The 26,625-nt window shown below is 44.7% G+C and overlaps 1 protein-coding gene across 1 annotated transcript; it reads left to right on the top strand.

The window, feature by feature from the left end:
• The first annotated feature begins 308 nt into the window (after positions 1–308).
• Positions 309–7,656, top strand: GIMAP6 (GTPase, IMAP family member 6). The gene is given in 4 exon segments (XM_027968994.2): positions 309–388; positions 391–524; positions 1,982–2,066; positions 5,449–7,656. Coding segments are annotated over 4 exon segments (1,023 nt in total). The 5' UTR covers positions 309–363; the 3' UTR covers positions 6,228–7,656.
• Positions 7,657–26,625: the final 18,969 nt, after the last annotated feature.

Below are 26,625 nucleotides of genomic sequence, written 5' to 3'. Positions count from 1 at the left end.
TTGGTTTAAGCCTCTGAGTTCCACTTGTCCTAATTCAGGATAAAAGTTATAACAACATTCGTGTTCCTGTTTCCCCTGTTGATGTTACCAGTGAAGTCACTCAGTCGTGTCCCACTCTCTGCGACCCCATGGACTGCAGCCTGCCAGGCTCCTCTGTCCATGGGGTTTTCCAGGTGAGAACACTGGAGGGAGTTGCCACCAAGGCTGCAGACAGGTGCAGCCTGAAGAGCTTTCGGCCTGGGGGCCCTTGCTGGAGAGCTCAGCCCACTTCCTCTTCCCTCTTCTCAGGGCTGAGGGCTGCACTCTCAAGCGCAGTTCTTGAGCTGAGCTTCCGGATCGCGTATTACTGAAAAAATATCCGCCATGTCCTCTATGTGTGTGTACGTTTGGGCACTGTCTCTGATCTCCTCCATTCAGCCTGCAGTTTGTTAACTCTCAAAGGAGACACGGAGAGTTCAGGAGAGCACACGGCCCCAGGAGACGCAAGACATGGGCATTCCTCCTGCCCCACGGATAGCAGGGCGGTGAGTCTAAGGCCGTGGTGACCCTGCCTGTATGTGAGTCTGTGTTTGTGTGTGTATTTTGCCTGAGAGTGTGTTGTGGGGATGCTGTGCATAGTATGTTTGTGTGTATATGTGTTTGTATGTATATGTGTGTGTGTTATGTTGGTGTGTATCTCTGTGTTGAGTGTGTCTATTTGTGTATAGATGAATGTGTGTTATGTTTGTATGTGTTGTATGTATGTTTATACATGTGTTTGTATGTTTGTGAGCATATGTGTGAATGGCGTGTGTTGTGTTTCTGTGTATGGGTTGTGAATATGTGTGTGTCTTATGTGTCTCTGTGTCATGTTTGTGTTTGTGTGCTGTGTATGTATGTTCATATGTTTGTGAGTAAGTATGTGTTCGTGTGTGTTGTATGTGTGTGCTATGTTTGTACTTTTGTACGTGTATGTGCGTAAGTAGTGTATGTGCTGTGTTTGTGTGTATCTTTTGTTTGTATGTTTGTGAGTGTGTGTTTGTGAGAGTGTCTGTGTGTGCGCCTGTTTCAGGAGCAATGGGAGGAGCCAGGGGAATCAGGACCTTGCAGCCTTTGGGCTCTGCCTGGCACTCCCCGCTTAACCTTGGGCAGGACACTCTGTGAGTCTCACTTTTCTCCCGAGAAACCTCACAAGGTGACAGATCTGCTCCATGTTGGAGACAAACACTGGCACGTGGCCCACGTGTGGTGATGCCCCGTCGGGCAGGGTCTGGGGTGAGGCGGCTGGGGGCTGGGCAGACAGCTCTCTGGACTTGAGAGTGGATGACAGGCGCTCCTGGTGGGCGACAATGCCCTCCTTGGCAAAGAGGACTGGGAATTGCTCTAGAAAACATTGTAAAATGTCCTGGAAACTTCCAGGGGGACAGGATCTCAGGAATGTTTAGTTTGGACTCAGCATCCACATCTCCAGGGACACGGAGGCCCCGGCAGCGTGACCACCCGAGTCGGTGGCCTGGTGCTGAGTGCCAAGGACCCTGGCCTCCCGGCAGGACTGCACCCCACGTGGAGAGGGAGCCTGTGCCTGTCTGCTGCCCTCCTCACCACCCAGCGCTCGGCCTCTGCAGCCCTCACTGCCAGGCTCACCCCACAGATCGTTCTGACCCCATGAGCCCCTCACCAGCCTCTCCAACAATGTCCTGCTCATGTCACCCGGCACACTGGCCACTGCTCCCAGGACAGTGTCTGTCAGGACACGTCTCTGGTCATTTCTCCCCATCACAGAATCCCCCCGTTCCCCAAGTGGAGAACAAGTGCAGGGGAAGGAAGGGGGAAACAGGGTCCCTAAAGGAGATAGAGGGGGATATCTCAGACACCCCCCTCACCCAGTCCCATGGCAACGAACCGATGCAAACAGCTTCCATGGGCAAGAGAAAGGCAAAAGTCAGGAGCCCCTGAAAGCTCAGAGGAAACATCAGTAAGACACATTTTATTTTTTTCCTAGATGGAGGAAGAAGAATTCGAAATCCTTTTCCCGGAGGAACCTGAAGAAGGTGCATCTCAGGATCCTTCTCCAGATGGGTCAGGAGGTAAAACAACTTTCTAGCAGACATGAACTTGAGGGGGGGTGGCTAGGGCCTGAGGGGCAGGTGATGTGTTGGGAGGGGCAGTGGGAGTCCCCCCTGTCAGAGATTCGCCCACCGGAGTGGCCATCACTGGGCGTTCGGATTGGGCCACCCTTCACCGCAGCCAGACAGAAGGGAAGGCGCCCTGATGGTGCCGTGGGTCAAAGGGGGTGACAGACCACAGTCACTGCCCCTTCACTGAGTGTCAGGAAGGATGTGTTCGTGGGTGTGACAGACGGCTCGCCCCCGGCCCCTGGTGGGTGTCGCGCTGGCTCTGCTGTGAGACTCTCAGGACCACGGGGGCTGCAAAGCACTAGTGAACACATAGGATGCAATCAAGGGTCCGCAGGTCTGGGCTCTGTCTTCCCAAGGGGCTCCCTCCCCCCAAAAGCTGTTTCATCAGGGTCAGGGGCTTCACTTTCATGGGCTCAACTTTCCATCTAACCTGGAGAGACAGAACTTAGGAATTTAGGAATGCTGGAAATCCGTCACTTTCCTGGACAAAAGAATTGATTGGCAATTTATTATGCAGTTCCATGCACCTATGTTTTTATTAGAAGAACTTCAGTGGCCTGAGCCATTGGGGAAAACCCATAATATTAAGCTGCATAGGAAAGCAACAATCCCAGTGTTCACACCTGATTTACCCTTTTTGCAGCGTTTACTTTAAAATTCCCTCTGTGCTCAATGTATTTCGCTTTTAAGTCCAAAGGTGTGGCATGAGTGTCTCCAGGCTTGCCCAGATGGGGAACCAGTGTCTTCCTCCAGCTTTGCATTTGAGTACAGATGGACGTTGCCCTTCCTTGCTTCTGTGGATGTCCCAGGCATTCACTCAGGTCACCTGCAGAAGCTGGAGGGAGCCGATATCTTACAGTTGGAGTTGGTGGGTGGGACAGCCCATCAAGGCAGAAAGGCAGGAGAAACACACCCCTGCTGGGGAGAGCTGGAAGAAGACGGTGCCAGTCCTGGCCTCAAGAGGCTGAGGGCTCTGCACTGAAACACAGCAGTGTCTTCCCTGGGAACAGACTGGAAACTAGCTACGGTTTGGTGCTTCTCTATGTGCTGTGGGTCCTGGGACCTGCAAGGCCAGGAGAAGGGAATTCCCTTCATGCCCTCCAGCCAGGGTCATTTTTAAAATCTGGACTTGGGCTCCTCAGTATTAGATGGGCATGAAACACCTACTTGCAGCTGATGGTTCTGATATTCTCCTGAGTAAGGGTGTCCAGCCCAAACTTCAACGGTGGAGCTTAGGACTGTGACCCCAGTGTGAGCTGTGCTGTGGAGCTGGGGGTCTGGCTGAAAGGCCCCCACCCTCACAACACTCCTTGTTGGGAAAAGTGAAGGTAATGTGGAGTGTTCCATCACGGCAGGGAGACGACAGACACAGAGGCTGTGTGCTTCCAACTTCACCATCTTCCTGGAAAGGGTCTCCAACCAGAGGTGCTCGAGAAGCTCAGGCTCCCAGTTCATGAGGGGATGATCCCACCTGGTGGGAATAGGTGGTCCGAGAAGAAGTTTCAAACAGAAGCATGAAACGTGGCATTCTACCATATGATCCCACAATTCCACTTCTGGGGAATATACCCCATACAGTTGAAACAGATATTGAATATAAGTGTGCTGAGGTACATAGCTGCATTATTCACAATAGCAGAAAGTGGAAACAACCCCCCCCCCCAACTCCATATACTTCTGAATATGGAATCATATATACACCTACACCTACAGTGGAATATTCAGTTCAGTTCAGTTCAGTTGCTCAGTCGTGTCCAACTCTTTGGACCCCATGAATCGCAGCACGCCAGGCCTCCCTGTCCATCACCAACTCCCGGACTTCACTCAGACTCACGTCCATCGAGTCCGTGATGCCATCCAGCCATCTCATCCTCTGTCGTCCCCTTCTCCTCCTGCCCCCAGTCCCTCCCAGCATCAGAGTCTTTTCCAATGAGCCAACTCTTCGCATCAGGTGGCCAAAGTACTGGAGCTTCAGCTTTAGCATCATTCCTTCCAAAGAAATCCCAGGGCTGATCTCCTTCAGAATGGACTGGTTGGATCTCCTTGCAGTCCAAGGGACTCTCTAGAGTCTTCTCCAACACCACAGTTCAAAAACATCAATTCTTCGGCACTCAGTCATCTTCACAGTCCAACTCTCACATCCATACATGACCCCAGGAAAAACCATAGCCTTGACTAAACGGACCTTAGTTGGCAAAGTAATGTCTCTGCTTTTCAATATGCTATCTAGGTTGGTCATAACTTTTCTTTCAAGGAGTAAATGTCTTTTAATTTCATGGCTGCAGTCGCCATCTGTGGTGATTTCAGAGCCCCCCAAAATAAAGTCTGACACTGTTTCCACTGTTTCCCCATCTATTTCCCATGAAGTGATGGGACTGGATGCCACGATCTTCATTTTCTAAGTGCTGAGCTTTAAGCCAACTTTTTCACTCTCCACTTTCACTTTCATCAAGAGGCTTTTGAGTTCCTCTTCACTTTCTGCCATAAGGGTGGTGTCATCTGCATATCTGAGGTTATTGATATTTCTCCCGGTAATCTTGATTCCAGCTTGTGTTTCTTCTAGTCCAGCATTTCTCATGATGTACTCTGCATAGAAGTTAAATAAGCAGGGTGACAATATACATCCTTGACGTACTCCTTTTCCTATTTGGAACCAGTCTGTTGTTCCATGTCCAGTTCTAACTGTTGCTTCCTGGCCTGCATACAGATTTCTCAAGAGGCAGGTCAGGTGGTCTGGTATTCCCAACTCTCTCAGAATTTTCCACACTTTATTGTGATCCACACAGTCAAAGGAATATTATTCAGCCTTAAAAAGGAAGGCAATTCTGACACTTGCTCCAACATGAATGAAGCTTGAACATATTATGCAAAGTGAATAAGCCAGACACAGCAGGGCAAAAATTGCCTGATTCCAGTAATGTGAGGTCCTTAGACCAGTCAAACACATGGAGACAGAAAGAGCAGTGGACGTCAGGTGGTGGGAAGGAAGAATGGGGAGTTAGTGTTTAATGGGGACAGGGTGTCATTTGGGAGGATGGAAAGTTCTTGAGATGCTCAAGTGATGACTGCCCAGCAATGTGAATGTATGGAAGGCTACACCTAAATATGGTGCAAAGAGTACAGTTTATGTTATGTATTTTCTACCTTATTTCCCCCCAAAAAAAATTTAGAAAAAAGAAAAGGAAGGAAAGCCTGTGAACCCACGGCATATCTCAGATGCAGATGCTGGGCTTCCTTTGTCCTGCCCGCACCAGGAACCTCTGGCCCCGGGGAGGCTAAAGCGGGGGAGGGGCTCTAACAGCGGCCCCCCTCCTTCTCTTGATGCTTTCAGGGCTGCGGGGGGATGAAGGGACCCCGCAGACGCTGAGGCTCATCCTGGCGGGAAAATCTGGGAGCGGGAAAAGCGCCACGGGAAACAGCATCCTCGGGAGGAGAGTGTTCGAGTCCAAGCTCAGCGCCCGCCCGGTGACCCAGGCCTTCCAGCAGGGGCGCCGCGCGTGGGCGGGGAGGGAGCTGCAGGTCATCGACACCCCCGACATCCTGTCCCGCTGGGCGGCGCCCCAGGGGACCGCTCAGGGCGTAGGCGAGGCTGGCGCCTGTTCCTGGCCGGGGCCGCACGCGGTGCTCCTGGTGACTCAGCTCGGCCGCTTCACCGAGGAGGACCAGCGGGTGGCCAGGCGCCTCGAGGAGGTGTTCGGGGCCGGCGTCCTGGCCCGCACCGTCCTGGTGTTCACGCGGAAGGAGGACCTGGACGGCGGCTCGCTGGGGACGTACCTGCAGGAGACCGACAACCGGGCGCTGGCCGAGCTGGACGTGGTCTGCTCAAGGCGACACTGCGGCTTCAACAACAAGGGGGACGGAGCCGAGCAGGAGGCCCAGCTGAGGGAGCTCATGCGGCACGTCGAAGGGGTCCTGTGGGAGAACGAGGGCCGCGCCTACAGTCCCCCGGCCGCCCCCCAGCCCCGCGCTGCGCCCCGTGAGAGCTGGGGTCTCTGGCGGCCTGGCTCTGAGGAGGGGTGCGGGGACCAGGCCTGGCTGCAGGGCCTGAGCCGCATCCTGAAGGAGCCCGAGCAAACTGGACGCCAGCTCCCGCCCAGTGCACCCATGTGAGGCTCACGCCTCCGTGGCTTCCTGCCTGCCTCCCTTGGCCAGAGTCTGGCTCCCAGGCCCCTCACTTGCCCGCTCCATCCCAGGGGTCCCTGGCCCCTCCTGTCTCCAGGGCAGCCTCTGGTCAGGTGAGAGGAGGTGGGTGGGCTCCTGAGTTCTCAGGTCCTTCATCACACCTTCCAGAACACAGGGGCCCTCCTGCTCTGCGCCCCCAGCCGTTCCTCGCGTGTCGCTGGCGTTCCCTCTCTGCAACAGAACTCTGAGAGAAGCCAAGCCTCCTGATGCGGACCTGTGCTCCCTTCTGCTGTGGAACACGGCAGGATCCGGGCCACTGGAGTCTCGGCTTAAAACTTGATGCAGCAGATCAGCGTGGAACGTGGACCAGGCAACTCTGCGTCTCTTGGGCTGTATCCTTGCCCCTTAAGAGGGCAGGCACGATGGCTTTTAAAGCCCTGTGCCAGTGGGGCAGGGCAGGCTCTGGGCTGGGGAGGAGAGGGCTACTAGAAACGGGGGAGGGCCACAAGGAGCTGCTCTTGATTCGCTCTTGAAAGAGGCCATCACCCGCAGCAAAGGGGCCCCATGGGAAGGAGCGGAGCAGGGCAGGCGTATCCAGGGGCCAGGTCTGCTCAGGAAATGGGGCATAGACCTGGCTGCAGGACACACGCCCCCCAGGCATCCAAGTGGCCTTGGATAGCAGAGGAGCTCTTCCCAGGGAGGCTTGGACAAGGGAGGTCACACACCTGATAGCACCCTTCTGATGCTCACCCTCCTGCATGGAGAGCAGAGACTTCCAGCCCAGCCTCTGTCTGACCTGCAACCCCTTCCCTTCTCCCTTAAGAGAGAGCAGAAAGCGAGGGGTGTCTGGGCGTGTAAGCAGGTTCCCCAGCCAGGTGTTTGGGGGTGTAGAATGGAGGGAGGAAGGAAGAAAGAAAGGGAAGTTGCAAAGAAAGAAGCAGACCATGTGAACGTCCTCAGGAGCAGCCTACGGGCCTCGGAGAGTCCTGCAACTCCGAGTGTCATCTCGTCCTCACCCAGAGGACCCCTGAGAAAGCTGGAGCAGGACTTTAGCTAAAAGGGTCTGGAGTCAGAACAGAGACACATTGGAGTATGCTTAAGACAGCCTTTGCGCCAGACCATTTACTAAGTAGGTGATCATCTCCTGCTGAACTGAAACAGCAGTTATCATATGGTGAGTTTTCATATTCCCTATGATTTCTGTGAGAATTTTTGCCTCTCTTCTTGTCTTCCATCTTCTCAACTCCTATATGAATAAAATATTGACTTGATTCCTTGGCTTTGATTGTAATGTGAACTCTCCCCCTCCACCTCCGATTTCTTCCCCAGCCACCATTTTTGTATTTCTTTTGTTATTTTCAGGCATTTCTTCTTCTGTGTGAAAATTAAAATTACTTGTTGAATTTTCTAAAAAGTATACTGTTGGTATTCCAGTTGGAGTTGTCTTATGTTCATGTATTGAATTTGGAAGAATTGGAAGGAAGATAAGTCAGAGAAGGACAAGTACTGTGTAATACATGGAATCTAAAAAGTCAAACCTGTTTAAAAAAGGAAGAGAATGGTGGTTACCAAGAAGTGGGAGCACAGGGGATAAGATTGATGGTGTTCCAGGCACAGACTTGTCGCAAGCACTAAAAAGCCACAGAGGTCTAAAGTACAGTATACTGAATGTAGACAATAACATTATAGTATAAGTATGTGATATGCTGAAGATTGTTAAAATGGCAACCGTACTATGATACACCAGTCTACCAAAGTAACACTCAGCACACCTTAAATTTACACAATGTGAAAAGAACAAATTTTAAAGTCACATTAAAAATCTGAAACATTAAAAAAAGACTGGGAGAATCTGTAAATTCTTCAAGGATAAGTGAAATAAAGTCATTTTGTTTCTAAATGAATAGGCCCATTACTTCATAGCCACTAAACTGACAGCTAAAGTCATTTGCATTTCCTTTAAGAAGATAAATATCTTTAAATTAGGTACTTTCCTTTTAACCCTGTTGGCCTAATTGATCTCATCCTAGAAAATATAAGTATTAACCAAATGTCAGGCACTGTCACTCACGAAATGTCAAGTCACTAAATGACAAATGGCAAGTCACTTAAAACACATCATTCATTAAAAATTCTAAAGGCAGATGAATGGATAAGAAAGCTGTGGTACATATATGCAATGGAGTATTACTCAGCCATTAAAAATAATTCATTTGAATCAGTTCTAATGAGATGGATGGAACTGGAGCTGATTATACAAAGTGAAGTAAGCCAGAAAGAATAACACCAATACAGTATACTAACACATATATATGGAATTTAGAAAGATGGTAATGATGACCCTGTATTCGAGACAGCAAAAGAGACACAGATGTGTAGAGCAGACTTTTGGACTCTGAGGGAGAGGGAGAGGGTGGGAAGATTTGGGAGAATGGCATTGAAACATGTATACTATCAGGTAAGAAACGAATCGCCAGTCTATGTCTGATGCAGGATACAGGATGCTTGGGGCCGGTGCATGAGGATGACCCAGAGGGATGTTATGGGGAGGGAGGTGGGAGGGGGTTCATGTTTGGGAACGCATATACACCCATGGTGGATTCATGTCAATGTATGGCAAAACCAATACAGTGTTGTAAAATAAAGTAAAAATAAAAATTAAAAAAAATATTCTAAAGGAATTTCTTAAAATTTTACAGAATATGGGTTTTTCTCTCCTTTGTTACTAAAAACCAAAGAAAATCCACGACATTTCAGAAGGAAGGGGAGCTGTTGCTTCACACCATCACTCCCTGAGCATCAGAGAACAGAGAAGGTGTGGTCCGTTTATTCTGGAAATCCCATGGTCTGTGTACCAGAAAGAAAGAGGTGCTGAGGATGAGGTCATGGGTTGGGGGAGGAGAGGGGTTTGTCTTTGCCAAAGCTGTGAAAATAGTGACCTTTGGAATTCATTATTCTCAAAAAACAAAAACAAAAAACACAAAACCCTACACTGGAGCAAAGCATGAAAGAGATCTGGAGAGTCCAAAGTGACCAGTGAGTCCATGGGCTGCTTCCTCCTTGGTGGGTCAAAGCAATGGCTAAAAATCTCAGGGGTTTTCCAGCTCTGAATTCTCCTGTAATAACTTTCATACACTCTGTGGAAAATTCAAAATAATGAGAGTTTTTAAACAATTGTTGGAAGACACTGAGAGTGACCAAATACAGGGAGAGGCTATGGGGAACTTGACACTTCACTCAGGGGCCACGTGGCTGTCACATGTATGTGGTTCACCCCTGAGAGTATGTCTCCATCCTGCTGATCCAGGGATGCGCTCAAGCAGAAATTCACAGGGACCTGAGCGTAAGAGGATGGAGTTTGGGGGCAGCCAGAGAGGGTAGATATTGATGGAGAACTCCCACAGAGGGGCATGAGTGGGAGCATGAGCAATTCTGTATAAAAACTCCTTTCAAGTCTTTGGATGACCCAGGAATTGCGGTCTCTAAAGGGTCCAGGGGAGGCGTTTTGGAAGGATGAATAAGCTGGTCAGAGATTTCAGCAGTTGCCCTCAGCAGCAAAGACAGAATTTTGGATTCTAGTCCACCAAGTAGTCCACTGAAGTACTAGTGGGAGTAAAGATCACCTCAGGACTAAGGGACTTGCCCTGAAAGAGCAAAACTGGAACAGTTCCTTGCTAACGACATTAGGCCTTCCCAGGTTAAGTTCAAAGGCATCGACCAGTAATATAAGTGCCTGCTGGAGCAAACCCAGGATCCTTCAGAAGAGCATAATAATATCCCGAGTCTCTGCAACATGCTACGGAGAATATCCTGTAAACTATTAAAAATTCTTATTTTCTAACACAAAGGTAGAAAGTTATAAAACTTCCCTCTACACATGTTTACCTGCATCTTATTATGCTTTGCGTGTTCTCTTTTCACTATCACTCAGTTTAGGATATTTTGCAAATTCTTTGTGATATCTTTTATCTCTCATGGATATTAAGGAGAATGTATTTAATTTCCAAATATTTGAGTATTTTCTAGAAATTGCAGTATCCAGTACGGTAGACACTAGCCATATGTGGTTATTGGGAATTTGGAATATAGCTATACCTGGGAAACTGAACTTTTATTTCATGATAATTTGTTTTAATTTAAATTTAAACACTGAAACACGGTAAAATATTTTACTGTTCAACACAGTTCTGCGGTTTGGGTAGAAATACACTTCACTCTAACTGTTGTATCACGTATTATTCTCGTATTGCAATGTAAACCTTGGGCACGTTTACCATTTCTAGTGTCAGAACATAATAAACACATCATCACTGATTTAGTCGATGTCTGAAGACTGTTTCCCTTTCAACAATCTTCCTAATGAGTGTTGTGGTACTTTTATGAACACTTTGTGTAGACAACATGGGTTACAGTGATACAGAGCTACATTTAGTTGGTTATTAAATTTAAATCCTGATGATTATTTTACTTATAATAGATTCCGATTAAGTTTTAGTTAAAAGTAAGCATGGAGAAAATTTAAGCTTCAAAATGAAGGCATGATATTGGTGCAGAATGAATGGAGATGACAAAGCAGGTACTAAACTGGAACAGGAGAGAGAAAAAGAGCCGGGAAGATGTTTTACAACATTCACCATGAATGGTAATTGCAGTGTGCTGCAGTGCAGTGAAACCAAGAAAAAAGAAACAAAAGGTGTTAGAATCTTTTCAGTCAATACATACAGGGTTTGATAAAAGGGTTCCTTTTAGCCATCAAAAACAGACTTGACAAAACTAGTAACGGAAGCCAGAATTGAATGGCCAACAAAAAACACTTTGGACGGCTTTTAACAGACTCAGGACTTGCAACTTGGACCAGCTATAAAACAACTTGGATTATTGTGTGAAAAAAAACATTTTCAATTGGAGAGATGATGAAAAATATTATTACTTTGGTTATGCAAAGTTTTCTTGCAAATGTTTAAAGAAAAAACTAAAAATGCTAATGGATACAAAACATGAAAGACCTTCTACCAAATAATTGCCCAGAGAAAAAAAGACCTTTAAAATAATATCAAAGATTAGTGGACTTAAAGTTTTAAAAATTGCAAGTCTTTTTCTTTAGAGCTACATGAGAAGTGTTACTTTAGACACAATCGACATAACACTTTGAGTATGTCTTTATTTTCTTCTCTATGTGATATTTGACTTGCTCAGTTCTTGCCTGATTGTGTCACGAGCTCTTCATTTAGCTGTGCTTAGTCGCCACTGCAGATGGTGACTGCAGCCATGAAGTTAAAAGACGCTTACTCCTTGGAAGAGAAGTTATGACCAACCTAGATAGCATATTGAAAAGCAGACATATTACTTTGCCAACAAAGTTCCATCTAGTCAAGGCTATGGTTTTTCCAGTGGTCATGTATAGATGTGAGAGTTAGACTGAGAAGAAAGCTGAGCGCTGAAGAACTGATGCTTTTGAACTGTGGTGTTGGAGAAGACTCTAGAGACTCCCTTGGACTGCAAGGAGATCCAACCAGTCCATTCTGAAGGAGATCAGCCATGGGATTTGTTTGGAGGGACTGATGCTACAGCTGAAACTCCAGTACTTTGGCCACCTGATGCGAAGAGCTGACTCATTGGAAAATACTCTGATGCTGGGAGGGACTGGGGGCAGGAGGAGAAGGGGATGACCGAGGATGAGATGGCTGGATGGCATATCCGACTCGATGGACGTGAGTCTGAGTGAACTCCAGGAGTTGGTGATGGACAGGGAGGCCTCGTGTGCTGCGATTCATGGGGTCACTAAGAGTCAGACACGACTGAGCAACTGAACTGAATTGAACTGAATCGCCCAGCATTTCACATGATGTACCCTGCATATAAGTTAAATAAGCAGGGTGACAATATACAGCCTTGACATATTCCTTTCCCAATTTGGAACCAGTCTGTTGTTCCATGTCCAGTTCTAACTGTTGCTTCAAGATTGCTGGGAGAGATATCAATAACCTCAGATATGCAGATGACACCACCCTTATAGCAGAAAGGAAGAGGAACTAAAGAGCCTCTTGATGAAAGTGAAAGAGGAGAGTGAAAAAACTGGTTTAAATTCAACGTTCAAAAAATGAAGATCATGGCATCCAGTCCCATCACTTCATGGCGAATAGATGGTGAAACAATGAGAACGGTGACAGACTTTATTTTTTGGGCTCCAAAATCACTGCAGATGGTGACTGCAGCCATGAAATTAAGAGATGCTTGCTCCTTGGAAGAAAAGCTATAACCAACCTAGTTCAGTTCATTTCAGTTCAGTCACTCAGTCGTGTCCGACTCTTTGTGACCCCATGAATCACAGCATGCCAGGCCTCCCTGTCCATCACCAACTCCCAGAGTTCACTCAAACTCACGTCTATCGAGTCGGTGATGCCATCCAGACAGCATATTAAAAAGCAGAGACATTACTTTGCTGACAAAGGTCCATCTAGTCAAAGCTATGGCTTTTCCAGTAGTCATGTATGGATGTGAGAGCCAGACTCTAAAGAAAGTTGAGTGCCGAAGAACTGATGTTTTTGAACTGTGGTGTTGGAGAAGACTCTTGAGGGTCACTTTGACTGCAAGGAGATCCAACCAGTTCATCTTAAAGATCAGTACTGAATATTCCTCAGAAGGACTGATGCTGAAGCAGACACTCCAATACTTTGGCCACCTGATGGGAAGAACTGACTCATTGGAAAAGACCCTGATGCTGGGAAAGATTGAAGGCAGGAAGAGAAGGGGATGGCAGAGGATGAGATGGTTCCATGGCATCACTGACTCAATGGACATGATCTTGAGCAAGTTCTGGGTGTTGGTGATGGACAGGGATGCTTGCTGTGCTGCAGTCCATGGGGTTGCAAAGAGTTGGACATGGCTGAGTGACTGAACAGGACTGAATTGGGCTCTCTTCCATTTCCAGGAGAAGGAGGACTCTAACTGTGGGTTCTGGTCCCTGTTTGATCTCCACTTCATCTTTACTTAGGAGTCCTAGGATATGGGTAACGGTATGGTGTTTTGCTTTATTAGATTCAGTTCTTTGTATGTATACTTTTCCTTCAGAATCCTGGAGGGGAGAAGGGTCTTTGGCACCCTTGATCTAGCTGGTAATACTTGGAGCAGAGGAAATGCCTTCAAAAAATTTGAAGCCACTATCCCTTTCTTTGTCAGACACAGGGTATCTGCTCCAGTGCAATCACTCTCAAATCAGTCGAGAACCAGCCACATTGGCAATGCCAGGGAACTGTTAGGCGTGCAAATTCTCAGGTCTGCTCATTCAGTAACTTTGTATGTTAACAAGTCTTCCAGGTGACTCTGATGCATGCTCAGTTTAGTTCAGTTCAGTGGCTCAGTCGTGTCTGACTCTCTGCGATCCCATGAACCACAGCACACCAGGCCTCCCTGTCCATTACCAACTCCTGGAGTCCACCCAAACCCATGTCCATTGAATAGGTGATGCCACCAAACCATCTCATCCTCTGTCATCCCCTTCTCCTCCTGCCCTCAATCTTTCTCAGCATTAGGGTCTTTTCAAATGAGTCAGCTCTCTGCATCAGGTGCCCAAAGTGTTGGCGCTTCAGCTTCAACATCAGTCCTTCCAATGAACACCCAGGACTGATCACCTTTAGGAAGGACTGGTTCGATCTCCTTGCAGTCCAAGGGACTCTCAAGAGTCTTCTCCAACACCACAGTTCAAAACCGTCAATTCTTCGGTGCTCAGCTTTCTTTATAGTCAAACTCTCACATCCATACATGACCACTGGAAAAACCATAGCCTTGACTAGACAGACCTTTGTTGGCAAAGTAATATCTCTGCTTTCTAATATGCTGTCTAGGTTGGTCATGACTTTCCTTCTTAGGAGTAAGCATCTTTTTATTTCATTGTTGCAATCACCATCTGCAGTGATTTTGGAGCCCAGAAAAATAATGTCAGCCACAGTTACCACTGTTTCCCCATCTATTTGCCATGAAGTGATGGGACCGGATGCCATGATCTCCATTTTCTGAATGTTGAGCTTTAAGCCAACTTTTTCACTCTCCTCTTTCACTTTCAACAAGAGGCTCTTTAGTTCTTCTTCACTTTCTGCCATAAGGGTGGTGTCATCTGCATATCTGAGGTTATTGATATTTCTCCCGGCAATCTTGATTCCAGCTTGTGCTTCCTCCAGCCCAGCGTCTTTCATGATGCTCTCTGCATAGAAGTTAAATAGCAGGGTGACAATATACAGCCTTGACGTACTCCTTTTCCTATTTGGAACCAGTCTGTTGTTCCATGTCCAGTTCTAACTGTTGCTTCCTGACCTGCATAGAAGTTTCTCAAGAGGCAGGTCAGGCGGTCTGGTATTCCCATCTCTTTCAGAATTTTCCACAGTTTATTGTGATCCACATAGTCAAAGCCTTTGGGATAGTCAATAAAGCAGAAACAGATATTTTTCTGAAACTCTCTTGCTGTTTCAATGATGCATGCTAATGCTTCACAAAATATGGAAAAATCTGAATAATCAGTTTCCACTATTTTAAAAAAATATTAATAGATTTTTTTCAAAAGATGACAGCCTTGTCAACAAATGGATTGTCCATATCCTATCACTTCTCCAATTTTCCAAAAAAGGTTTAGTCACTAGACAATAACATCTTACACAATAGAAGTCCAGCTAATTAGAGTTGAGAACAGTCTCTCCTCTTCTAGGGGAAAGGAAGCAGGAAGGCAGAGGAATAAAGCAATCAGATGTGGTCCCAAGCTTTTCTCTCCAGGTTCAGGAAACAAGAGGTATATTTGATAGTGAAGTTCTGGTCACTTCTTGCATTGTGGTCTGGGGAGTGCCCTCTGGAAAAAACTTTCAAACATGGATGTCACCTTATGTTCTTGTTTCAAGGATGGAAATACTTTCCTTTTCTATCTGCTTTGGTGGCTCCCCAGTACTTTCTAGTATTTGTTCTTTGTAGTTTATTCCAAAGTTTATCTGTAGGATATTTAGTATGTTATAAGACTGTATTTTTTGGAACCAGACTCAGGCACTGAGGTTCTATTTTCTTGACCCTTCCTTGGTTCATGTATAGAATGAGGAAGAGTTTAGGACTGTAGGAAAGTTTGGTTGGGAATCGTCAAAAGAATCCGCCATACCGTTGAGAATGAGGTCTCTCTAGAGTGAGGAGTGTGTGGCAAGTTCACCCCAGCTCATATGGCAGGTGCTGCTGGACATCAGCTCACTAGCATTTGTCCCCCCCTCATTACTAACAAAACTACAGTTTTGCTTATCACAGCAACGGACCCATGTGAAATACTGAGTTGTACTGTGTTTCTCATAGCTGGGGTAAGCATATGACCAGGAGGTGGTAGAAGCAGCCCTGTGGGTTGGCTTTGCTTTTGCAGTAGAAGTGCCATCCTGTCTTCCTTCTTGTGTCTGTTCTTTCTGCCTGCAGTTCTGAGCTGAGGCTGAAGCTGAAGCGGCCATCTTGCCACTCTGGGGACAAAAGATACCATAACGGGTGGAAGAAAAAAAATCAAGTTCTTTGGATAGTTACCTCAGCCCTGGAGTACCAGCTGTAAACTCCTTGTATCAAAATTGAACCCTTTGTTAAGCTACTTTAATAAAGTTGTATTTCCTGCAACCACATGAAATATCACCCTCTAGCTGATATTCCAGGGCTGAATAAGAGCCACTGCCTGACCAGCCACAGAGAACGTAGACCATCTGGAGCTGTGGTCAAGTCAGTTGAGGAGCCCCTGAAAGGGCGCTGCCTGGAGTGGGAAATCAACTCACTTGGTGCCTTTACACCAGCTTGTGGACTTTCTTGTTGGGGACCAGCAGGCCTTCAGAGGCTTGACAGACATGAGACATCACCCAGCAAGTAGGGGAGACAGAGGCTGAGGCTGGAGACCCCATATGCACGTGCATGTGTGCGTGTTCAGTTGTGTCCGACTCTGTGATTCTATGGACTGTAGCCTTACGCCCATGGAATTTCCCAGGTAAGAATGCTGAAGTGGGTTTCCATTTCCTTCTCCAGGGAATCTTCCCAACCCGGGGATCGAATCTGTATCTCCTGCATTGACAGGCAGATTCTTTACCACCGGCACCACCAGGGGAGCCTGGAGAACTCCATCTTTCTCCACAAACCAGTGTCACATAAGGTGTTGAAAGTCCATGGGAGGAAATAAATACAATGGTTGCAGAAACTGTCTGAGTCACCTACATGGTGACTGGACTGTATCTAAAGGGGCCATTTCTTTTTTTTTTTTTTTCCTTCCCTAAGTCTTTACTGAATTTGTTACAGTATTGCTTTTCTTTTATGTTTTGGTTTTGGGGCTGCAAGTCATGTGGGATCTTTAGCTCCCCGGCCAGGGATCAAACCCCCACCACCTGCATTGGAAGGCAAAGTCTTATTAACTGGACCACGAGGGAAGTCCCTAAAGGGGCTCTTTAATACATCAGATTGGACTGGTTTTTACATGAGAGCAAACATTTAATTCTGTGTTTTCTCTGGAAATAATGGATAAGACCTAGGAAAGATTATGAAATTTGAGACAATGGAAACATATACTTTTTCTCTCTATTCCCTAAACATAGTATACGTTTAATTTTGCCACAGAGGCCATTTCCAGTGGACTCGAAATTGTTCCGCAGGGAGTGATTGACTTATAGTCTCAGAGGACTCATTTCCATACCCTTGTTCAAAACTTTAGGTTTGTAAAGGCAACTATTACCTCAAGAAGAATTAAACCTAAACAACATTTTCCCATCTCATTATCTTTTATCACAAATCCTATATCAACAATATGAAGCTTAAGATAAGTTCAGTTCAGTTCAGTTGCTCAGTCATGTCCAGCTCTTTGCAATCCCATGGACTGCAGCACGCCAGGCTTCCCTGTCCATCACCAACTCCTGATGTTTGCTCAAACTCATGTCCATCGAGTCGATGATGCTATCCAACCATCTCATTCTCTGTGGTCCCCTTCTCCTCCTGCCTTCAATCTTTCCCAGCATCAGAATCTTTTCAAACGAGTCAATTCTTTGCATCAGGTGGCCAAAATATTGGACTTTCACCTTTAGCTTCAGGCCTATCAATGAATATTCAGGACTGATTTCCTTTAGGATGAACTGGTTTGATCTTCTTGTAACCCAAGAGACTCTCAAGAGTCTTCTCCTCCAAACTCATTCTATGAGGCCACCATCACCCTAATACCAAAACCTGACAAAGATGTCACAAAAAAAGAAAACTACAGGCCAATATCTCTGATGAACATAGATGCAAAAATCCTCAACAAAATTCTAGCAATCAGAATCCAACAACACATTAAAAAGATCATACACCATGACCAAGTGGGCTTTATCCCAGGGATGCAAGGATTCTTCAATATCCGCAAATCAATCAATGTAATTCACCACATTAACAAATTGAAAAATAAAAACCATATGATTATCTCAATAGATGCAGAGAAGGCCTTTGACAAAATTCAACATCCATTTATGATAAAAACTCTCCAGAAAGCAGGAATAGAAGGAACATACCTCAACATAATAAAAGCTATCTATGACAAACCCACAGCGAACATTATCCTCAATGGTGAAAAATTGAAAGCATTTCCCCTAAAGTCAGGAACAAGACAAGGGTGCCCACTTTCACCGCTACTATTCAACATAGTTCTGGAAGTTTTGGCCACAGCAATCAGAGCAGAAAAAGAAATAAAAGGAATCCAAATTGGAAAAGAAGAAGTAAAACTCTCACTGTTTGCAGATGACATGATCCTCTACATGGAAAACCCTAAAGACTCCACCAGAAAATTACTAGAGCTCATCAATGAATATAGTAAAGTTGCAGGATATAAAATCAACACACAGAAATCCCTTGCATTCCTATACACGAATAATGAGAAAGTAGAAAAAGAAATTAAGGAAACAATTCCATTCACCATTGCAACGAAAAGAATAAAATACTTAGGAATATATCTACCTAAAGAAACTAAAGACCTATATATAGAAAACTATAAAACACTGATGAAAGAAATCAAAGAGGACACTAATAGATGGAGAAATAAACCATGTTCATGGATTGGAAGAATCAATATAGTGAAAATGAGTATACTACCCAAAGCAATTTACAAATTCAATGCAATCCCTATCAAGCTACCAGCCACATTTTTCACAGAACTAGAACAAATAATTTCAAGCTTTGTATGGAAATACAAAAACCTCGAATAGCCAAAGCAATCTTGAGAAAGAAGAATGGAACTGGAGGAATCAACTTGCCTGACTTCAGACTCTACTACAAAGCCACAGTCATCAAGACAGTATGGTACTGGCACAAAGACAGACATATAGATCAATGGAACAAAATAGAAAGCCCAGAGATAAATCCACACACATATGGACACCTTATCTTTGACAAAGGAGGCAAGAATATACAATGGAGTAAAGACAATCTCTTTAACAAGTGGTGCTGGGAAAACTGGTCAACCACTTGTAAAAGAATGAAACTAGATCACTTCCTAACACCGCACACAAAAATAAACTCAAAATGGATTAAAGATCTAAATGTAAGATCAGAAACTATAAAACTCCTAGAGGAGAACATAGGCAAAACACTCTCAGACATAAATCATAGCAGGATCCTCTATGATCCACCTCCCAGAATGCTGGAAATAAAAGCAAAAATAAACAAATGGGATCTAATTAAAATTAAAAGCTTCTGCACAACAAAGGAAAATATAAGCAAGGTGAAAAGACAGCCATCTGAATGGGAGAAAATAATAGCAAATGAAGCAATTGACAAACAACTAATCTCAAAAATATACAAGCAACTTCTGCAGCTCAACTCCAGAAAAATAAACGACCCAATCAAAAAATGGGCCAAAGAACTAAATAGACATTTCTCCAAAGAAGACATACGGATGGCTAACAAACACATGAAAAGATGCTCAACATCACTCATTATTAGAGAAATGCAAATCAAAACCACAATGAGGTACCACTTCACACCAGTCAGAATGGCTGCGATCCAAAAATCTGCAAGCAATAAATGCTGGAGAGGGTGTGGAGAAAAGGGAACCCTCCTACACTGTTGGTGGGAATGCAAACTAGTACAGCCACTATGGAGAACAGTGTGGAGATTCCTTAAAAATTGCAAATAGAACTACCTTATGACCCAGCAATCCCACTTCTGGGCATACACACCGAGGAATCCAGAATTGAAAGAGACACATGTACCCCAATGTTCATCGCAGCACTGTTTATAATAGCCAGGACATGGAAACAACCTAGATGTCCATCAGCAGATGAATGGATAAGAAAGCTGTGGTATATATACACAATGGAGTATTACTCAGCCGTTAAAAAGAATTCATTTGAATCAGTTCTGATGAGATGGATGAAACTGGAGCCGATTATACAGAGTGAAGTAAGCCAGAAAGAAAAACACCAATACAGTATACTAGCACATATATATGGAATTTAGGAAGATGGCAATGACGACCCTGTATGCAAGACAGGGAAAGAGACACAGATGTGTATAACGGACTTTTGGACACAGAGGGAGAGGGAGAGGGTGGGATGATTTGGGAGAATGACATTCTAACATGTATACTATCATGTGAATTGAATCGCCAGTCTATGTCTGACGCAGGATGCAGCATGCTTGGGGCTGGTGCATGGGGATGACCCAGAAAGATGTTATGGGGAGGGAGGTGGGGGGGGGGTTCATGTTTGGGAATGCATGTAAGAATTAAAGATTTTAAAATTTAAAAAATAAAAAACTAAAAAAAAAAAAAAAAGAGTCTTCTCCAACACCAAATACAAAAGCATCAATTCTTTGGCACTCAGCTTTCTTTATAGTCCTAATCTCACATCCATAAATGACTGCTGGAAAAACCAGAGCTTTGACTAGATGGACCTTTGTTGGCAAAGTAATGTCTCTGCTTTTTAATATGCTGTCTAGGTTGGCCATAACTTTTCTTCCAAGGAGCAAGCATCTCTTAATTTCATGGCTGCAGTCACCATCTGCAGCGATTTTGAAGCCCCCCAAAACAATGCTGTCACTGTTTGCCCACCTATTTGCCATGAAGTGATGGGACTGGTTGCCATGATCTTAGTTGTTTGAAGGTTAAGTTTTAAGCCAACTTTTTCACATTTTTCTTTCACTTTTCATCGAGGCTCTTTATTCTTCTTCATTTTCTGATCATAATGAGACAAAAGCAGAAATTACTTCTAGGAAAATGTGCTTCCATCTGGAAACTAAAATGGCGCATTGTGTTAAACAACTCTGGTTGAAAACAAAAATACAAACTGACTCTTTACAATTTCTTAAAGATCATAATAATGAAAACACTAAATATCAGAAGCTTAGGCTTCATTGAAAGAAGTGACCAGAGAAAAATGCATTGCACCAAAAACTTTTTCAATAAAAGTAAAAGAAAGAAAGGGCTTCCCTGCTGGCTCAGCTAGTAAAGAATCTGCCTGCAATGTTGGGAGACCTGGGTTCAATCCCTGGGTTGGGAAAATGCCCTGGAGAAGGGAAAGGCGATCTACTCAGCATTCTGGCCTGGAGAATTCCATGGACTATACAGTCCATGGAGTTGCAAAGAGTTGGATAGGAGTGACCTACTTTCACTTTCACTTTCAAAAGAAAGAAAATAAATTCTCACTTAAAAAACAAAACCTGCAAAAAGTAAAGTAAGGTAAATTAAAAGCAAGTACAAGTACAAAAGACAAAACTTTATGTATTAGCAAATAGGTGCCAACACCACCATTAAGAATGTGATACTTCATGACCAAGAGGGATAGAAAACAGAGGTTGGTTGAATATTGGGAAATCTGTTAATGTCATTCACTCAATTATTTTCATGGATGATTCTTTAAAAGTCTTTAATAAAATTCAATAGTCATTCATGATAAAACCCCCAAGAAAATAGTGATCGTGGGATACTCGCTTAATATGATTACACACCACACGCAAACACAAATACTTGTAATACCCTGCTGGAGTTCAGCTGCTATCTTACTTGCCTAATTGGGAAACACTCAGGGTGGGTGTGATATCTGGTCGGGAAGATCCTTTGGAGTAGGAAATGACAACCCACCCAAGTGTGCTTGCCTGGAAAATTACATGGACAGAGGAGCCTGGTGGGCTGCAGTCCATAGGATTTCAAAGAGTCTGACACAACTGAGCGGACACGCACATGCACAAATGAAGACATTTCCAGGGAGAAAGCAAGCGTTCCCATGCACTACTATTCAGTGGTATAATGGAGGTTTTAGCAAACAAAGAGCAATCAGTTAGGGGCATAAGAATACATGGAGGCATGCATGGCCCTGTGGGGCTCCTGGGCCCAAGGCCTTTGTGTCCCCTCTTTCTCTGATCACAGGAAACAGCCTTCACTCAGCCTCCATGACCTTCCCTGAGCTCCAGTGGGCAGATTCAAGCAGTTGTCAATTAGGGAAGGAAGGAATTGGGAAACCAGAGAAATAGTCAAGAGGAGCCTTGGGGTAAGGTCTTGCTTCCCCATCAAAGGATACACACAGTAACGCCTTTGTGTTTGTTTACAGGTACTGAAACCACTCCTGGTGGCAGCAGTTAACAATTAACCATGGTATGTTCCCCACAGCTTGTAGACCCTAGACCAGTTGGACCTGAAGGATGATGATACTGACTCTTGCTTACCTCACCACCAAGCCATCAGAAGACCATCCAAGAGCTGATCACGCCCTCTTTGGACAATAAAACTTCTCACTGTCTTCCCCAAGTGGGGATAGAGGGCTTTGAAGGCATGAGCCCACTGTGTCCCCATTTGCCTGGCAAAGCAATGAAACGCTCCTTTTCTACCCAAAACTCTGTCTCCAAGATTTGACTCAGCGTTGGTGTACAGAGAAGCTGAGCTTTTTCTGGTGACCCAAGGACAACAGAGCAGATAAAACCAAGGCGGGTCTTGGAATGCAGGAACAGAAAACCAGACCCTTATCATCCTTCCCTCCCCCGTGTTGAAACTATTAATGGATTTCAGGTCCTCCTGAGCAGTATAACCTGTCTCCCTTCCTACCCCATAGGGAGAAGGCATTTGCCTTACTCTTCCCCCCAACCCAGTATATGTGACTCATCCAGTCAGCAAATGACCCCTATCCCACTCCTTGCACTCTGGGTATAAAAGCAGACTAAGGACCCCTGTTTAACATCAGTTTGCCTCTAGCTGGCCCGCTGTTGTAACAGCGTCTCCCACTCTAATAAACTTTATTTCCCTTTCATTCTGTCTCATGTCTGGAAATTCTTTTCCAACCTGCGCCTGGACCACAGCACCTTCTGCATCATAAGTGAAGGAGAAGTGAGAAGCTGGGATACATCAGTAAGATGGAACACTATGCAGCAATAAAGGAGAACAAGCTCTTGGCACATACAACTTGAATGACTCCCCAAATCATTATGCTAAATGAATGAAGTCAGTCTCAAAAGGGACTTTGTTTTCCGTATCTCTAGATTCTCAGTGTCTAGTATAAAACCTACCAGCCAGTGCAAACAACCAATCAACGTCAATAAAAAGATGAACAGGCACAAACTTCCAAAGCTTTTGAGAGAAGGAAATAAGCTTCATTCTTCTATTGTACTAATCACAGTGCATAGTATTAATCTGTCTGTCTTCTACCCTGGGAGGCAATGGGCACTACTGCCCTCAGCATATGTCACATGGGCTACTCTTCCCCGTGATGCTCAAGAGCAGAACCGGTTTTCTTAGAAGAAATCTAAGAATTGGAATTTGAGGATTTGGGAGGCAGTTCTTCCTGGGTTACTAGATCAGCTTTGCAAAATTTCCTAATTGTCTTATCTCAAGCAAGTTATTTAAGCTTTCTATGTTTTTATATTTCCTTCTGTAATAGAAGGTAATCAATCATAATTTCTGGAAAGTTGGGAGAATTAGAAAAGGCACTTAAAGTACTCAGGACAGTGTCAGGCACACAGGAAGCACCTGGAAGTTGTTAGCTGTGATGATCACCAGTTCATTTTACAGAGGAGGGAGCAGAAATCCAGATGTGGTTAAGGACTTGCCAGAGGTTACAGTAAGAGCGGCAGAACCAACCGTGCTTGTGCAAGTCACGACTGCTTTAAGCCTCTGTCACTTGAGCTGCAAAATGAGGGGGTTGGACAACATCTTCTCTAGAGAGCTTCCAGTTCTACAGTTCTCATTCTACTAATTGGCAGCCTAGGACTTAAAGAACTAATTTACCTGCTTGAATGGTCTAGTGGCTTCCCCTACTTTCTTCAATTTGAACCTGAATTTGGCAATAAGGAGTTCATGATCTGAGCCACAGTCAGCTCTGTGTCTTGCTTCTCCATTTCAGCTTCTCCATCTTTGGTTGCAAAGAATATAATCAATCTGATTCCAGTATTGACCATCTGGTGATGTCGATGTGTAGAGTCTTCTCTTGTGTTGTTGGAAGAAGGTGTTTACTATGACCAGTGTGTACTCTTGGAAAAACTCTGTTAGTCTTTGACCTGCTTCATTCTGTATTCCAAGGCCAAATTTGCCTGTTACTCCAGGTGTCTTTTGACTTCCTGCTTTTGCATTCTAGTCCCCTATAATGAAAATGACATCTTTTTTGGGTGTTAATTCTAGACGGTCTTGTAGGCCTTCATAGAACCATTCAACTTCAGCTTCTTCAGTGTTACTGGTCAGGGCATAGACTTGGGTTACTGTGATATTGAATGGTTTGCTAAGGAAACAAACAGAGATCATTCTGTCATTTTTGAGATGGCATCCAAGTACTGCATTTCAGACTCACTTTTTTATCCTATGATGGCTACTGCATTTCTTATAAGGAATTCTTGTCCACAGTAGTAGATATAATGGTCATCGGAGTTAAATTCTCCCATTCCAGTCCATTTTAGTTCTCTGATTCCTAAAATGTCAATGTTCACTGTTGTGATCTCCTGTTTGAACACTTCTAATTTGCCTTGATTCTGGATCTAACATTCTATGTTCCTATGCAACATTGCTCTTTACAGCATTGGACTTTACTTGCATCACCAGTCACATCCACAACTGGGTATTTTTGCTTTGGAAGTGATGGGATTCCAGTTGAGCTATTTCAAATCCTAAAAGATGATGCTTTGAAAGTGCTGCACTCAATATGCCAGCAAATTTTGAAAACTCAGCATTGGCCACAAGACTGGAAAAGGTCAATTTTCATCCCAATCCCAAAGAGAGGTAATGCCAAAGAATGTTGAAACTACTGCACAATTGTACTCATCTCACACGCTAGTAAAGTAATGCTCAAAATCCTCCAAGCGAGGCTTCAATGGTATGTGAACTGTGAACTTACAGATGTTCAAGCTGGTTTTAGAAAAGGCAGAGGAAGCAGAAATCAAATTGCCAACATCCATCGGATCATCAAAAAAGCAAGAGGGTTCCAGAAAAACATCTACTTCTACCCTATTGACTACACCAAAGCCTTTGATTGTGTGGATCACAACAAACTGTGGGAAATACTTCAAGAAATGGGAATACCAGACCACCTGACCTGCCTCTTGAGAAACCTGTATGCAGGTCAGGAAGCAACAGTTAGAACTGGGCATGGAACAATAGGCTGGTTCCAAATAGGAAAAGGAGTACCTCAAGGCTGTATATTGTTACCCTGCTTAGTTAACTTCTATGCAATGCACATCATGAGAAATGCTGGGCTGGATGAAGCACAGCTGGAGTCAAGATTGCTGGGAGATATATCAATAACCTCAGATACGCAGATGACACCACCCTTATGGCAGAAAGTGAAGAAGAACTAAAGAGCCTATTGTTGAAAGTGAAAGAGGAGAGCGAAAAAGTTGGCCTAAAACTTAACATTCAGAAAACTAAGATCATGGTTTCCAGTCCTATCACTTCATGGCAAATAGATGGGGAAACAATGGAAACAGTGACGATTTTATTTTTGGGCTCCAAAATCACTGCAGATGGTGACTGCAGCCATGAAATTAAGAGATACTTGCTCCTTGAAAGAAAAGCTATGACCAACCTGGACAGCATATTAGAAAGCAGAGACATTACTTTGCCGTCAAAGGTTCATCTAGTGAAAGCTTTGGTTTTTCCAATAGTCATGTATGGATGTGAGAGTTGGACTGTAAAGAAAGCTGAGTGCTGAAGAATTGATGTTTTTGAACTATGGTGTTGGAGAAGACTCTTGAGAGTCTCTTTGACTGCAAGAAGATCCAACCAGTCCATCCTAAAGGAAATCAGTGCTGAATATTCGTTGGAAGTCCTGAAGCTGAAGCTGAAACTCCAATACTTTGGCCACCTAATGTGAAGAACTGACTCATTGGAAAAGACCCTGTTGCAGGGAAAGATTGAACGCAGGAGGAGAAGAAGACAACAGAGGATGAGGTGGTTGGATGGAATCACTGACTCAATGGACATGAGTTTGAGCAAACTTCAGAGGTTGGTGATGGACAGGGAAGGCTGACATGCTGCAGTCCATGTGATTGCAAAGAGTTGGACACGACTGAGCAACTGAACTGAACTGACCAGGCTGAATGCCTTTTTTATTGTTTGGAAATGACTGACTACACAGCATCAGTAAATTGGTAAAAAAAAAAAAAAAAAGACAGACATGGGAGTGGGAGACTCTTCTGCTGCATTAATAATATACATATATTATCTATCTATCTATCTGTATTGATATATGTGTGTTTGTGTATATTGGAGAGGGGCATGGCCACCCACGTCAGTATTCTTGCCTGGATAATCCTCATGGACAGAGGAGCCTGGTGGGCTACAGTCCATGGGGTCCCAAAGAGCTGGACATGACTGAGCGACTAAGCACATATGTGTATGTGTGTGTGTGTGTATAGTTGCTCAGTCGTGTCCAACTCTTTGCACCCCATGGACTGCAGCACACCAGGCTCCCCTGTCCTTCACCTTCTCCTGGAGCTTGCTCAAACTCATGTCCATTGAGTGAGTGATGCCATGCACCATCTCATCCTTTGTTGTTCCCTTATCCTCCTGCCTTCAATCTTTCCCAGCATCAGGCTCTTTTCTAATGAGTCAGTTCTTCGCAACAGGTGGCCAAAGTATTGGCCCTTCAGCTTCAGCTTCAGTCCTTCCAAAGAATATTCAGGCTGTTTTCCTTTAGGTTTGACTGTTGTGATCTCTGTGTAGCCCAAGGGTCTCTCAAGAGTCTTCTCCAACACCACAGTTCAAAAGCATCAATTCTTTTGTGATCAGCCTTCTTAACAGTCCAACTCTCACATCCATACATGACTACTGGAAAACTCATTGCTTTCTCTATACAGACCTTTGTTGGCAAAGCGATATCTTTGCTGTTTAATACACTGTCTAGATTTGTCATACCTTTGCTTCCATGGAGCAAGCATCTTCTAATTTCATGGCTGCAGTCATCATCCACAG

Source organism: Ovis aries, chromosome 4, assembly GCF_016772045.2.
Source record: "Ovis aries strain OAR_USU_Benz2616 breed Rambouillet chromosome 4, ARS-UI_Ramb_v3.0, whole genome shotgun sequence".
Lineage (NCBI taxonomy): Eukaryota > Metazoa > Chordata > Mammalia > Artiodactyla > Bovidae > Ovis > Ovis aries.
Note: the sequence above shows the minus strand (reverse complement) of the source record. Positions and strands in the feature narration are given on the sequence as shown.